At 29.4% G+C, this 15,902-nt stretch overlaps 2 protein-coding genes across 10 annotated transcripts in view; one reads left to right on the plus strand and one right to left on the minus strand.

Moving 5' to 3' along the window:
* Positions 1-2,638: 2,638 nt before the first annotated feature.
* The window catches only part of LOC121124324 (ionotropic receptor 21a-like), a 37,910-nt gene continuing 24,646 nt past the window's right edge, over positions 2,639-15,902 (minus strand). For 2 of the 4 annotated variants that reach the window (XM_071891056.1, XM_071891055.1), the window contains exons 2-7: positions 4,844-5,078; positions 4,417-4,738; positions 3,653-4,301; positions 3,222-3,569; positions 2,934-3,165; positions 2,639-2,881 (exon numbers count right to left, since the gene is read on the minus strand). In XM_071891056.1, coding sequence (XP_071747157.1) covers positions 2,804-2,881; positions 2,934-3,165; positions 3,222-3,569; positions 3,653-4,301; positions 4,417-4,738; positions 4,844-5,053 — 1,839 coding nt within the window. In that variant the 5' untranslated portion in view covers positions 5,054-5,078 and the 3' untranslated portion in view covers positions 2,639-2,803. Of the gene's footprint in view, positions 2,882-2,933; positions 3,166-3,221; positions 3,570-3,652; positions 4,302-4,416; positions 4,762-4,843; positions 5,079-10,926; positions 11,024-15,902 lie in introns of those variants that run through there. The other 2 variants (XM_040719475.2, XM_071891057.1) reach the window with 2 other exon arrangements.
* LOC121124185 (uncharacterized) overlaps positions 7,373-15,902 on the plus strand; it is a 385,250-nt gene continuing 376,720 nt past the window's right edge. For all 6 annotated transcript variants that reach the window (XM_071891046.1, XM_071891051.1, XM_071891050.1 and 3 more), the window contains exons 1-2: positions 7,373-7,765; positions 7,966-8,163. In XM_071891046.1, the coding sequence (XP_071747147.1) occupies positions 7,551-7,765; positions 7,966-8,163 (413 nt within the window). In that variant the 5' untranslated portion in view covers positions 7,373-7,550. The remainder of the gene's footprint in view (positions 7,766-7,965; positions 8,164-15,902) is intronic.

Consider the following 15,902-nt stretch of genomic DNA (forward strand, 5'->3'; position numbering starts at 1 on the left):
AAATTTATTTTTAAATTGCTCTTTTACTTATTGAAAGAGTATCCCTTATGATCGGTTGTCCGACTATGTGTGCATTTGATTTTGACACTAAACATATAACAATTCTAAATTATCAGCCACATGTAATTAAATTTTTAAAGGAGCTCTAATACTTGTTTGATTTCATGTGGAGGTGATTTCAATGTTTTTTATCGTTTGAGTATCCGAAAAAATTTATTTCTTTATTAGCAAAAAATAAAAACTCCAACCCCCCTCCCCTAGCCAATAATAAAATATCAATTGTTATTAATTATAGACATGTCCTGCCGGTATGTAAAAATAAAAGAAACCGAATATGAACATGATAATCCTGATGATTGGAAGAAATTTTGAGAAGAGAGCATCTTAGCTGTTATGACGTTTAATTAGATCAATTGGAAATAACATAACATCCACTATATATGTAGAAAAGGATATGAAGATACACATTTGCAATATGGACGTGAAAGAAGGGGAAATAATTAGAAGGTTGTTACTTTTGTTCACTATAACCTTTGGATACTATTGGGAATAAAACTCCTTGTTTTAGATAGTTTAGTCATGAAGACGTATCAAAGCTTAAAAATGTGTTTTATTCCTCTGTTGGGTCATGAAGCCTATGTATTTAGAGATTAGCTGCCCCGAATATAGAAGATTAAAAGATAAAATCCAAAATCAATAGCCGGAAAGTTGGTCAGTCAACTTTTTCTTTCCTCTTGATCCTCAGTTCAGAGACTATATATTTTATTCATTATTTGCAAAATGGATTGACACATAAACAATATAAGTTGACTGAAAAACCATCAAACAACCAGTAAAATTGAAATATTAGAGAAAGAAGAAAGATTTTAAACATCTCTTGGATAACTTATGTTACTTTGCTACTGAGAAGAATCGCACTTCATTATAATCTTACATCCATTCGTTTCCCAAGGCATTAGTATAGAGAAGTTGTAAATAATATAATCATGTTTGGATCAAGAGTACGATAACTATTGCAAAAGGCCATATTTTCTCTTTGAATCGTCAATGGAAGACTGTTGTACCACGAATTGGGTATAATACGATATAACAGTATTGTTTGCCATTTTTTATGGTCATTTTCAAGAACAATGACTCCGACGTCGATCTTCAATTCTATTCCGAGTCCAACAACGGCATACTCTTACAACTTCCAAGCAAACCCTGTCTATTACTCTTTAGTGCCTCTATTATACTTAAAAGTTTTGTTCAGATTGGCCACTCCCGCTTTCTAAGGCATGTTTTATAAACCTCTGAATAGTCATGAAAATTAGGTGCATTTTTCAGCTCGCTCGTTTTTTTTTCTTTGAGCTGACAAACTTAAAAGTGTTCTTTATTTTCCAAAGCTGTTATGAGTATTCTTTAATTTTTTGAGAAGATAACCCTTAAGTGTATGTGTGTTCATTTATGACTAGGATTAACACTGAAAATTTATGATGGAGTTATAATTGTAAGTCCTTTGTTGGACTCAGAGTAAAATTGAGGATATATATCAGATTAATTCTTGCCTATTTCATTTTTTATTTTCATTTCCCCTCCCCCTTGTCGCAGCTGCCTGTTGCTGATCTAATGAAACGTTATGATATCTAAGCTGCACTTCTCCAAAACATTCTTTAACCTGCCAGGGTTACCATGATTATAATTGGTTCACTGATTATCATCAGTACCTTTGAATATTTGTAACTGATATATTTATAATAATTGCATCAAAGGATTGAATATTATGATTCAATTAAGAATAGCATTTCTAATCAACTGGCTATGAACCTTATCCTACCGACATCGATTTTAATTCATCCTTATAATAAAATGTCATCCTATGTCTTCTTTGAGAGGATCTAATGCATTTATGGATGCATTAACTTTTATTAAGTACCCATTCAAATTAAACTAAAATAACCGGGTATTTTTTTTTTCCACATAAAAGAATTAAATTTTGTCTTTCTTATGAAACAAAAATAGCTAGAAAAAGACAAATCTTTTAATATTTTCGAAGTTCCGTGTTTACGTTGTTCTCACAAACATTTCCTTCCTACACAAGCTCGCTTTTTTAAATAAACACAGAGGGTGTGTAATTTCCTTCCAGCAGTTTCTATTAATTTTTCATAAGTTGACTCTTGTATGATTTAAAGCTGCTGACACTACGTACTATGCACTCAAATAAGGCATTACCTAGGAATTTGAATCTTTATATTAACCCTTATCCATTATATGCCTTCTTTTAGAATTTTTGTGATTCCATACTCTGTCATTGATAAGATTATACATTCAATGTATATAATGATTAATAACTATTCTCTAAATAATAATTAAATGTTGGCAACAAGAAAAAACAATATTTTTTAAAAATATTTCCTTTCTTTTTTGACAGTCAAGGTTATGAGTGGATAAAAAAGCTAGTCGTGTATATAGTTTCACCAAAATTGATCCATAAATCTCACTGTATTCTTACCTACAAACAATCAAATTGATGTTAAAATATAAACTTCATTCAAATTTATTGGCAGAAGTAAAAATAGTCTTTAGTTGCTCAAAAAAATATTAAGGGAAAAACTGCACGATCCATATATAAAGTATTTCATAGTTAAGTATTGAAATGTTTTATTTACTTTTGAACTAAAATTCTTTATTCTTGTGTATCACTGAGAGAAATTTAATGTCAATTAACTCAACTTATAATTATAGAAATGATAAGAATTGTAAAATTACATAGTAAGTAGATACAACTATGAATAATTTTAATAAGTTTTATTTCTTGATTTGTTTAAGAATTCCACATCACTTCATAAACAAAGGTTGTCATTGAAATTCCAATACCAAAAAGCCAAAGATAAAATGGCCCCTATAATCAACTCATAAAATTATACAATTCAAAATAAAATTATTTTATTCACCTCTAAATCATTAATTGTAAGCTTTTTATGTGATGCCTTTGCTTCTACCTTAGAAAGCCTTGCAATCAAGTTTAATTCATCTTCGATCCACTTTTCAATTAGACCTCCGGCATTGAGTTGTATAATCTTATCACCGATTCTATCAGTATAGATGCTGTTCTTTGACGTAGCAAATGCTATTCTGAATGAGTTTAAACACTCCTGTACTAAGTGAACAGTTGTAACTCCATAACTAAAACAAATTAAGGTAATTAAGTCATTAAGATACTATGTACAATATGAACCCACTTGTCCGTGAAACGTTCTCTCATTGAGTAATCCAAAAAGCTCTGACTTTCACACATAATAACCTTTCTATCACTTAAATTTTTAAATGATTCCCTATAATCATAATGAACTATAAATTTGTTTACTATTTTTTGTGTGTCTTCATCTTGAGATGTCATAAATGTTTCATAATATAAAGGTCCTAAGCTGGCAATGGGTAAAGGGGATTCTGCAACTTCTTTCACTGAGTTGATAGGAGGAGATTGATGAGGAACAGAGAGTACAGAAATTAAACTCCCTCGATAACCAATTGTGACAACAAAAATAGCAAGTAGAAAAGTTGTATAAGCAAGACGTATTGACAACTTACTGTGAATTGAAAGAAAGGTTGTTCAATAGGATATAAATAATTACTCCGAACTATTTTAATAATAAATTTATGACTGACTCACCTAAGTGTTGACGTCATGGGTTGCGAAATATCAAATAATGTGCCCAAGTAAAAGAATACTCCACTTACAAATGAAAAAGATTTTTCGTATGAATTCGTCACCGTTGTATAAATATAAATAAAACCAAGAGATACAAGAATTGAAAGAAAAACACCAAGCCAAACGGATATTGTAAGGGGATACGCTAAGGATTTCCACTGGGCCAGAGGTGGAGGTTTTATAACCATAAAACATACCTTATCAATATCATAGGGTTGAGTAAAGTCAATGCGATCCATTCTACTCGGCGTTATGAAAAATTGAGCAAAAGCTATGTCTGTCCTTTCAAACATAACATCACCGATAAGACCCGTGAAGGATCCATCAGAAAGTTCACTTCCCCACTTTAATCCATCAGTTGGTGGAATAATACTGTTATATTTAAAATCTAAGCTCAAAGACAATTGCTTCAAAATTTGTGTCTCTATTCCTCCATATTCCGTGATTACACCATTCTCATCTACTTTTTTCGCAGTTATATAAGGTTGAAATAGAAAAGAGGAGGTCTTCAATGTTCTTCCCAAGAAAGACCTTAATTTATCTTCAAATAAATTTTTCACCGGGATAACCATGGACCTCCCATTCCAAATATTTGTTTCATATCCTTTACCTGTATTGAAAAAGAGGGGCAATATTTGTTAGGCAATCCAAATATTTCGTAAAAGACAACCATCAAAAAGAGTTTTGTATTGTAAAATTTAATGAATGTAATTCAAAATTTTAACCTTTTTTTCTGAAGTTTTGCGTTAATACCCAAAACTTCTCATTTTTAGAAGAATCATTTAAAGCTCCAACGAGTGTGATTTTTTTGACTTTGAGAAAAAATGTAGTTTTGATCACATCCAAATACTCCTTTCCAATTGAATCTATATCCGTCATATCCTGAATAACAAACACATATATGGATCCCTTTTGACGGAGGGTAACTCCATAATTCATTCCTAGTTTTTTAATTCCTTGTAAATTCCTAAAAAAGAGTATATTATGTTTGCAGTAAGAAGAGCTTCGACGCAAAGAAGATTTATCCAGGTCATTAGAGATGTATATCTATAAAAATATGGACATAATTTCTAGACAAGCTAAAATGTAATTATCTTGGAATTTTGATGTATAATATGGCTTTATTTGATGAATATTTTAATCTAGACTCACGTTTAGTGGTAAAATTGTTTCTCTGAATAAAGAAAAATCATTTTCCAATTCTTCATCAACTATTGTTAACACACAATTTGCGTTTTCCTTTGTCTCCAACTCTTTGAAAATATATTTGATCAAGGCATTTTTCGATGAGGTCTTAGTATTTTGAGCCTTAACCAGACAGAACATCAATGATGCTAATAGAAATATCTTGCATAGGATCATATTTCAGAATGTAGGATTGAGATTTCTGGAGGAAAATATATTTTGTATTTTTACGATGCATTTGATGATATACATACTTTATATATAAGTCATAAGTAAGTTACAAATTTGATATTTACTAATAAATACATAGTCAATAGTATTGTTTATTGGTTTTATGTCATTATTGTATGTATTCTAAACAAAAGTTTGAATTTTGAATGTGTGGTATTAAGAATTCAAGTATGATCCTGCTGTTGTTTGTTTTTGAAATGTTATTCCACATTATACTTGCTAATGAGGTAGTATGTTATTATGTTATATTATAGTAATCATCCAGAGTAAGTGATATTTTAGTTCTTCTTCAATAAATGTTTCACACTAATTAATAATAAAATTTTCCATGGAAACTTTATTTTTACTCTATTCTCATATTTAATCCTAGTTGAACACTATCCTTGTAATATTCTCCATTATATTAATTTTTAAAGCTATACTTTCAAATACTTGGTACAAATTAATAGAAGTAAATATGTTGAAAATCGAAATTTTTCGGCTTTTTAAGCCGGAACATGAGCAGACTCTTTTTAGTGTTAATATTATTACTTAATAAATTAAAAAAGTAATTTTTAATATGTATATGAGGAATAAATAGCTTTTTCAAAATATGTAATTCGAAATTTTAAAATGGAGAATCAGTTCTTTTTTTTCATATACATACAGCTTATTCTAAAGATTATCTAAAAAATAATTGTTTTCATTACTCTGAATACTGTGACTTTTATTAATGTCCTAATGTTCTGTCAAATCTTTTATTTTGTGGACAAAAGGGTTGATGAAAACAATATTTTCCACCGTTATGTTACAAAAAAAAAGACTAAAAATTAACGTGGTCACCCTGACAATATGTGTAGGAGAAAATCAGCTTAGGTGTTATGATATTTAATTAAATAAGCTGTGATCACCTATAAAATAAAGAAAATAAACACAAACCCTACTTTGTATCTAGCAATGCTATAAGCAGAAATTACTCTGAAGCTGATAAGTACTTACACTTATAACAAAAACTCAACGTTCGTTAAATTTAATTACTAGCCAAGAGAACTAGCTCAGAATACCACAATTATTAAATCATTTTTAGACTAGTACATAACTATTATCAATGTAGATTTAAAAAAAAAAAAAAAAAAAAGGTAGGTTTTGCAAGCACAAAACTTCACAGGAACTGTCCGAACTACACAGGAAGGGAAGCATTGCAAAATTTGACATTTAAAAATATATTTGACTTCAAAAACACTCATAATATTTGTTTTCGATATATAGAAGTTGACTCAAGGCAATACCCATGGTTTTAACTATTAATTATGTTTGAGTAACTGAAATTGATTCATATTTCGATATATTAAAAGATAAAGAATTAGTTCCTAAACAAAACAAACCTGAGTTCTCTACCTTACATACAAGTAGAAAAATGACACTTGAACGTAATCGACGAATTTCTATTTGCGCACTCCAAGCAGTTGGGCGTCTACAGGACCACTATCAATCCCGTCAACAAGTTCAAAATGTTGGAAAGGAAGAACAGCTATGTCAAAAAGGCCAAATTCGATACGTAGGAGTTAAAGAAAACTGCACAGGCCAATCCCCAAGTCTATGACGGACCATGCAAGAGATCTCGGGGTTTCACACCAGACTGTCCAGAGAGCTATCGAAGAAGTGGGTGGAGATAACCTTGTGAAGTAGGAGAGGCCACTTTTGACACCAGCAATGAAAGAAACCAATCTGCTCCGTTGCAAGACTCTTTTTAATTAGTCTTTTTATTTATTTTCACACTCTTCTTCTTTTTTTTTTTGGCCCCCCTACAGACCTGATGGTAACCCCTTCGACTACACCATTTGGGTACATGTCGAGTACAAGGTCTGCAGTTTCCGTAACCCAAATACCGAGTCCCACAAGGCAACTGTCAGCCAGCACCGGGACACCATGATAGAGGACTTAATCAGCAGCCGATGCCAGGCCTTCCTCCTGGAAACCATCAATGCCACTAAGGGTAATTAACAATTACGAGAGCTCAGACATACATTATTGTATTAATTTTGTTGAAATTATTTTATATGTGGATTGAATAGTACCAAATAAAATTTTCTTGTAGTACTTTTCTACTCTGATGACTCTAATATAAAAACAAAAATTATTTATATGCTCCAAATTAAAGATATTTTTGCTTTGATACAAATTAACATTTTGAGAGAGAACTCTTGAAAATCGGAGTTTACAAATGTGTATGCAGATAATATTATGAATTAATTTATAGACGCTGAACAGGTGATTTTATTGAACACTTGTGCTCGTTTCATTTTAGAGTGAGGAAGCATTTTCATAATGTTACTACAGAGACTTAATACTCTTGTGTCGAAGAGGAGAAAGGCTCCATCAAGTTTTTGAGAATCATTTATTAATTATCAGCAGTTTTTCACTATATCTTTATTTAAAAATTCAGCAAATAGAGGCTTATGAGATGAACCGTCGAGCTTTTATGATACCATACTCCCCTTCACCAAAAGAGTTATATCCTTCACTATCTCAATTGACATTAGAAGAAAATATTATTATTCAAAATGTGATAGAAAAGGATAGACTATTCCGTGAATATTTATCTCAGGATGAAAACTCTGACTTGGATCAAAATTCTTTCAAAAAAAATAGTTCAAAGACTCGTCATCACTCTAATACGTAAGTTTGCTATAGTTTAGCATGGAAAAAATCCTTAGTAAAATGAATGTCAATCACAAAGACATATTTTATTATTAAAATAAAGAATTCCCAATAGATATAACGGAACTTTTTGTAGTTTATCTCGCTCAACCTTACAGTAAACATATTCAAAATTTTGATCTAACAATATAATTAATATTTAATTCTTGATATTACAGCTATACGAAATTCGATAGGAATATTGATTATAGCTATGTGGAGGATTATAACGACCTATGTAGAATTCCATCAAGATCTAAATCCGTAGGAGAAGAAAACATTGATATTAGTTTGCTAAACGATGAGGAAAAGTATCAAATATATCAAGTCCTTTGGAAAGATAATCTACTTCAACACTCAAATGAAGAGAAAATAAGGTAAGATTCTCCGTTTTACATTATTTCAATATTTTTGACTGATGAAGAAATTGCGGTATTACTTATTAGTTACAAATCTTTATTTATCTGACACGTTCATTTTCTAATTACATATTTATTTCATAAATAATATATAATGTATTTAACATAAATATTTGTCACGGAGAACTGGAAAAATCCTGTATAGCTTCTTTGAATAATGAACATTTGTTTAAAACCATATATATACTAGGAGGAAGTTTCAATGGAAGGATTACTCTCAAAATAAAAATTATTTCAATGCCAGTCAAAAATCATGTTCTATTGTCCTAATCATCCAATAATTCACGACATCCATTAGGTTTCAAAATAAATTAGGAAATCATTGAAGATATACGAGTACTTAACGGAAGGCTTATTGTAAAATCGTGTGCATATATTTTTGATAAAGAGCTGAACATAATTTTTACTAAGCATAAATATATATGAAATATAAATTTGTTAATCCATGTTTTTTGAATGGTAAAATTATAAATCTATCAATAAAGATAATGTTCCTCCTTGTAAATGAAGAAGTCCAAGAATCAAATCTAATAGCTTCAATATTTCATGGGTATAATGATTTATTTTGCCAATTTTATCCAGACTTTACTTACTTTGACATTTCAATTATTGCCTTCTTTACCAATGCTCTATATTTGCGTTACAATCTATTTAACTACATTTCACATGAGAAAACTCAGCGTTTCGTTTGTCACAGTCTATTAAAGAATAAACTTTTTATGTTCGTTCTTGGAATATGGATCCTTACCTATGGATGCACATCGATTGTTTATTTTGGATGGGCCTTACATAATAGACTGAAGTACTTAATGCATTGGATTTTAATTATTCAAGAAACAGAGGTAGAGAGTTTTGGACTCTTTACATGTTTTATGAACATAATTAATTTTGCTTTGTTTATGGATTTGCAAAAGAAGTTAAGTTTACAAATTGAGAGGAACAAGGTTCATCAGCACACAGATTGAACGTTCAAGCATGGATATTTTTATTGAATGTTTCATTAATAAAACCAATTTGCTCTCAAATATAAACTTTTATATTAATATCACGATTTATGGTTTATATATAGGTCTCTTAAAAGGATATGATGATTTATAATAATTGTTGGAGCAATTTCGGATTTAAAAAGATATTTTCTTTTTATATTTTTTATTGATTGGCCAAAATAAAATTAATTTAGTTGAATTTTGATCGTCTTATGTCTAGCGAATATATTCTATTTTTTCTTCGTTTTGAAGGAGTGGGATTATTAATTACTTATTCAGAAATTAGGTATAATAACCGTGGATTACATAAGAAATTGATAGGAGCAAGAGAAACTATTTATTCTGCGTTCTTTACATTAGTCGTCAGACCATATATTTCTTTTCTACTATATAATACAAATTTGGTGATATATTCTGAACAAAGCAACCATAATCACTGGGAAATGTTATCTTTATTGATGAAACTTTTTGTTCAGAAAAAAGGTATAATTTTTGGCAGAGTTATAAGTGTTTTTATTCCTGATAAAGAAAAATTTCAAAATTGAATGATGCTTTGTAAATATTTATTAGTTCATATATGAAAAATAAGGATAATATTATTGAATCAAATATTTTCTAATTATTTTTTTTACTCAGTCTTTTTTCTTTATATTCGCTTATCTGCTACAAATCATTAATACACTTTATTAATGATATTATTTCCCGAAAAGTTTTCAAAAAGAATTAGAAAAAGTCTATGATTTATTTGACAACAAATGTATTTATTCATTTTGGCTGTTCCATTCAAGGAAAATATATAAAGAGCTAGAAGCACAATGCGTCTGCCGAAGGTGCAAGCAACAGAAAATATTTTGGTAATATTTATTATTCGAATTTTGAATTTTTGTTGTAGAACTTTATTTTAGCTGTTTTTACACTACAAAAGAAGACAGTCAAATTCATCTGCACTACCTGTATTGATTGTTTAGTTCTTAATATATTCTCTTTTGTCCCGTCCCTTGTTTGTGTATGCCATGCATGGACGGCACAAGATAAAATATTTTTCTGCGTGTTACACATTAGTCGTCATAACTTGAGATATACAAATTGTTTAAACCAATAGTTTAAATCAAAATGAAAAGTATATGTTGATAACTTTAATAAACGATATATCTGCTAACAGATATCACTATAAAAATTGTAGTCCCTACGTTTAATACGCACTAGTACGTTTGAATATTCAACACAGGGATACATAATTAATAAGAGCACTTGCATGTTACCAACATAGGTATGTTTTTTTAAATGTATTCTCACAAAGATTATGACAATTTTCTCATTTTTAGTCATAACATTCCTTTCCTTCTTATAACGTAATTTATTTACCCACTGGAATTTACTATGAATTGATAATAAAATGTTGTTATATTTTTAAGAGCTGTTTTAATCTTAAAATTGATTAAACTTCAGATTTCAATTTTTGGCCTCTCAACATCATTATAATGTGATATATAGTAATTTTAAATTCATTTTTTAATACACCAAAGATAAGCGGGAATTCATCATTTAGAGAGAGATGTTTATACCAAGCGATTTATTAAAGAATAAAGAAAAAAGAACAATACCACCAACCGTTTTTCCTTTACTAATCTTTAAACTGTAATATTTTTCTCTGGGGTTGTATATATCTCGCTATCCACGCCCTAGATACTGACATTTGTATTGAGTAGAAAATTTTAGACCGTAAAATATGTACCTTCTTTGATGATGTTTTTCTTTAGTGCAATTCGCTTTTCCATTAATATTATTGGTCCTACATCCATCCTTTATGTATCTTGCAACCTTTCTTTCAAAAAGAAACAGGAAAATTAGCCCAAAATCATTTGAAAGTAAGTAGTGAACCAACTTTTGAATTACACCATGCAGCAGTATGTTGGCCCGCAGGATGAAACCTAAATTTATTATTGTCATTTAAGGCGTGGAATACGAAAATAAACCTTACTTTATAAAAGTTGTTTTTTAAAAAAAGGTCGCTTTCATTGATTTTTGGCAATTTAGTTTTAAATATTTATTTTCATGATATAAGCTAGTTAGGTTGCGTTGAAAATAAATTACAATAATATTCCGGGGGGGAATGGAATTGCTTATTAGTTTTATATCTATCAATTGGGACCAAATTATTTTGAATATGAAAAATCTATAAACTTGTTTTAATTCCCTAACATCAAAATTATATTTGTAGCAAATACGTCATAAACAATTAGATTTTTTCCTCGGAATATTATCTTAATTTATAATAGAAATATGTCACTGAATCGTAGTTATAACCTAAAAACTTGATTTAAAAAAAACATGGATTTAAAAAGAAAGTTGTATGGCCATTTCCGTGTTCAACCAATCAACGTTCAGAATACTGATAAGGGGAAAGAAGTAGAAAAATTGAGGCCTTACAATAAAATACAGTATACATTTTGGTGTTAGTAAGATAACACCGTGCCATGTCATTTCATCTAATTTCAAATATTTGTTTTTCTATTTTTAATCTTATTCAGGGGGGAAAAATTTATTTTTACTAATAAATAAAGGAATCGTATACATATTTATATGTCTGTTTTTAATGCTATCACACATGGAATCCATAATGGTCTAACAAATCAGTTTGGAATTTAGTAAGCAGACCCAAAAATAACTTAGCATGTTCCTATGATATTTTTTGGGCCTCTGAAGTCATCGAGAGGCTGGTTTTGACCGAAACAAAACCATATTTCCCTTCTTTCTTTCTATATCACTCTATTTTTCTCTTTATATATGTCTCTCCTTCTCTCTCTATCTCATTTTCTCTGTGTCTCCCTTCTTCTCGTCTCCCTCTGTCTCTTTCTAGATCCCTCTCTCTTTCTAAATCACTCTCTCTCTTTCTCTTTCTAGATCCCTCTTTCTGTCTCTTTCTAAATCTCTCTCTGTCTCTTTTCTTCAACCTTCATTATTTGCTTCTATTCCCCTCTATTCAACTTTGAAACGCAGGTATCCTTTGCTAATTATGTAAGCCAATACATATCGACCGCTTGGAGCCTGCAAATTATAAATGTGACTTTAATCTATAAGACTGATTTGATGACGTGCAGCTTTTTTTGCAACATGATGAGTATATTATTTTGCTTTTAATGATAATAAGAAAAATCATGTAATGGAATCATTTGTTGTTATATTAACATGTATATCATTTCTGACCATAAAATATATTTTATTTTATTCAGGTATATACGCAATTCATGAATACTACAAGGATTTTGATTCAAGTTGCCACTTTACCAATCTTTTTGTACCAGTTTCGTTATTAAAATGAGCATGGGTATTTGGATACATTTTGTTACTTTTTGAACAAAAATTCCATTCAAGCACATAGAAGGGCGTCCATAGGGTTTTAGTTGGAGTGGCCAACAATATATGAGAATCATATCAAAAATATCGTAATTTCACTACAAAAAATGTACTTTTTAATATGATAAGTTGTACACTCATATCAATTTAGAGTCATCTTCTTAATATTATACCTGGACATTATTTAATGCAACTCTAACCCAGAAAATCCTAAAAGAAAAATTCAAATGGTGAATATATAGATTTCTAAGTTTCATACTCAATTGACCTTAGTTGTATGAAAAAGCTATTATACATATACTTGAAATTTGATAGATAATTATATTGTAGTTTGTAACATAATCATTTAAAAAGTCACGACCTTAAAGTATTGAAGTACAAATATAAAAGAAAAAAAAGTCATAATGAAAGGAAATTGAGTAAAGAAACTAGTGAATTTGCAGGATATGAACTTCATTTGCTCATGTTCTATAGTTTGTAGTAACATTGAGTCAATGAATAATTGTGAGGATTGTATTTATATGCTTCTAGCTAGTTGCAAAAAGTTAACTTTTTACGGGTGCTAGTTACTTTGGCCTTAAACTATTTTATCTCAGAACATTTTTCCTTAAAGTCATTTTGCCTAAAAGATGTTTCGTCTTAATATAAATTTAGGTATATTATCGGTATAAATTTGATGTTCTTTTTTAATTTTTTAGTCAAAATATGGAATAGTTATTAATCTAAAAACATTAAAGGTTGGGTTTATTATGGAAAATGATGGAATTATGCCTCTAAATTTTAATGCATCCATAGTATCAAAATTTCACCATGTAATGAATTCGAATAAGAAATAATACTCATTGACTAAAGAACAAGAGTTATTACACTATCCATCAAAATCGCACTTTTGTTATCCACAAGAACAGCATATGCTCAGCTTAGTACAATTTTATCCCATGATTCCAAATATGGCCTTATTTTTCTCTCATAGCTTCGTGGCCTTTAGAAAAAGGCCATATATTTTTGGTTATTTTTGTCTATTTTTAAGGTTCAAAGCTATTTTAAGCGCTCAGTGTTGAAGATAGGGATAAACTATGTTAATATATTTTAAAGCCGAGTGCTAAAAAAATCTAAAACCAGTTTTAAAATGTCTGCATCATACTTTTAAATCGAATTATCTTTGTTTAAGTTTTATTCAGAGGTACATAGCTTCAAGACGAATAGATTCAAAAAGTTTAAAAGAATCTATTTGAATAGCTGAAAGTATGAACTTTAATTTTATAAAAAGAACCTCGCCAAAAACACTTTATATCGTTGTCAATTTAAGATAGCCACAACAATATTTCAAGGAAAAAACTCCTTTTTGAATTGATCTCATGATAAAAATTCATAAGTATTCGTATGCCCCAGTGAGAAGAGATAGAAATAAAGAGAGAGAAGAAGAAATGAGATGGAAACAAAGAGAGAGAAAAAAAAAGGAGAAAAAGAAAAGATACATTACACATTTTGTTGTAACATTTAGCCTCATGTATCAAACTGTTTAAATAAATTATTTCAAGCTTCATGGACACAAGAGGACTCGTTGCATAACCGTAGTGAGTGACCAATTCCAAAGAACAGACATTCCAGGGGATCCTCGGAACAAATTCTTTTTTCTTCTTTGTCTTTGTTTCTATGTCTTTTCTTCTTCTCTTTCTTTATTTCTATCTATTAAATCATTTAAGTGTATGTAATTTGCATTGAAAACGACATTTTTGTAATAAGATCTTAGCAGTTTATTTGAACAAGTTAAGAAAAGTGAATAAATATTGATCTATTTAGAAAATATTATGCCAACCAGCATAAGTCTTATTCCGTAAAAAAGTAAAATGACAACTTATCCTATTATAAGCGTCATTTTCTTTTTAATATTTATTTTCCAACATTCTTTATTTGGTTTATATATTATATAGAACATACATATATAAAGAAACCAGAGCAATTGCGTAAACAGTATATAAATAAACATTATAGTTTATACTTAATGCCCCGGGCTAGAATTTCAACTAATATTCTAAATATTCATCTTTAAAAAAAAACAGTAAACATGCAAATTAACAATTATGATAAATATTTGATAAAAGGGCTCTGGACTTTGCAATTCCTTTTTTAAATTATTTAGCAAATATGATAGAATTTTCCAAAATCTATCAGTAAAATCCTTATCCGTCTAAACCGTACAAATATGAGATAAAATTGCAGAACTTGAAGGTGAATTATTTTTTCGAGAATATAAACATCAATAAATTAGAAAAATTCAAATAACAAAAAATATTTAATTTATTCATTTGTCAAAAATCAAAAATTTGACTACTAGTTATAAAAATTACATTCGTGGTAAATAAACAGTTATATCCTCGTTTTAATTTTCAATAATTGTCATTTCCCCATCTTTATCATCCGACAATTTTCCCACACGCTCAAACAACCTTGAATGCAAATAAAACACATCACCGGAATAAGCTTCACGACATTATAAAATTCTTATACAATTTGAGACAAGTATTCGTCTAATAGTAGTTTTGGATCCGAACCGACCTAGATCCGAGAAAATGTAAGTCTGTCCTATTTTTACTCACTATCATAAAAAATATAATTTGCATTTTCATATCAGTTAATGATTTGCCTCCTTCTTTCCTCTTATCAGTGTTCTAATCGTTGATTGGTTTAATTCGAATTTGCTTCGGTTGGGCTGTGAATAGCTGCTAATAATGCAATATTATTGATTATAATTCCATAGTTGGGAAAAATTGGCTTACTACAATGAACTGGTCATAGGCCTTTCCCTCCCACACTTCTTTCTTTATATGGATACAATAAAGAGTAACGAAATGTTGCATGAATCAAACTCTTGAACTATGTATAAGCCCATATCAAAGTAAGTGCGTATAACGTATACTAAACTTTATAACGTTCTGACACTTATTTTAAGTTTACTTTGCATTAACATAAGTTTCAAATATATTTTTTTTTACTTTATTATAAGTAAAAATAAAAAATATACATTAATATTGTCGGTACAACGACTGAAGGCTAAAGTCTACAATTTGTAGGATACTCATTTGTTCTAGGAAAAGTATAAAAATATGCAAAGATCCATATCTTGGATCTTTTCCTTCTATTTTCGTTTTGTTTTGTTTGTAACATGGTAACATGAATTAATTATAAAGTATTTACATAATTATGTAATCTTGGATGAATGTAAAACATGTAATCTAATTGGGTTATTATAAAAAGTCAACTATTTATTCAACATCGGAATCATCTCTGTACAAAGATCAATCAACTGAATGCATCATACAATCAACTCATTTCTGATAATTGAGTGAACAA

Source organism: Lepeophtheirus salmonis, chromosome 9, assembly GCF_016086655.4.
Source record: "Lepeophtheirus salmonis chromosome 9, UVic_Lsal_1.4, whole genome shotgun sequence".
NCBI lineage: Eukaryota > Metazoa > Arthropoda > Copepoda > Siphonostomatoida > Caligidae > Lepeophtheirus > Lepeophtheirus salmonis.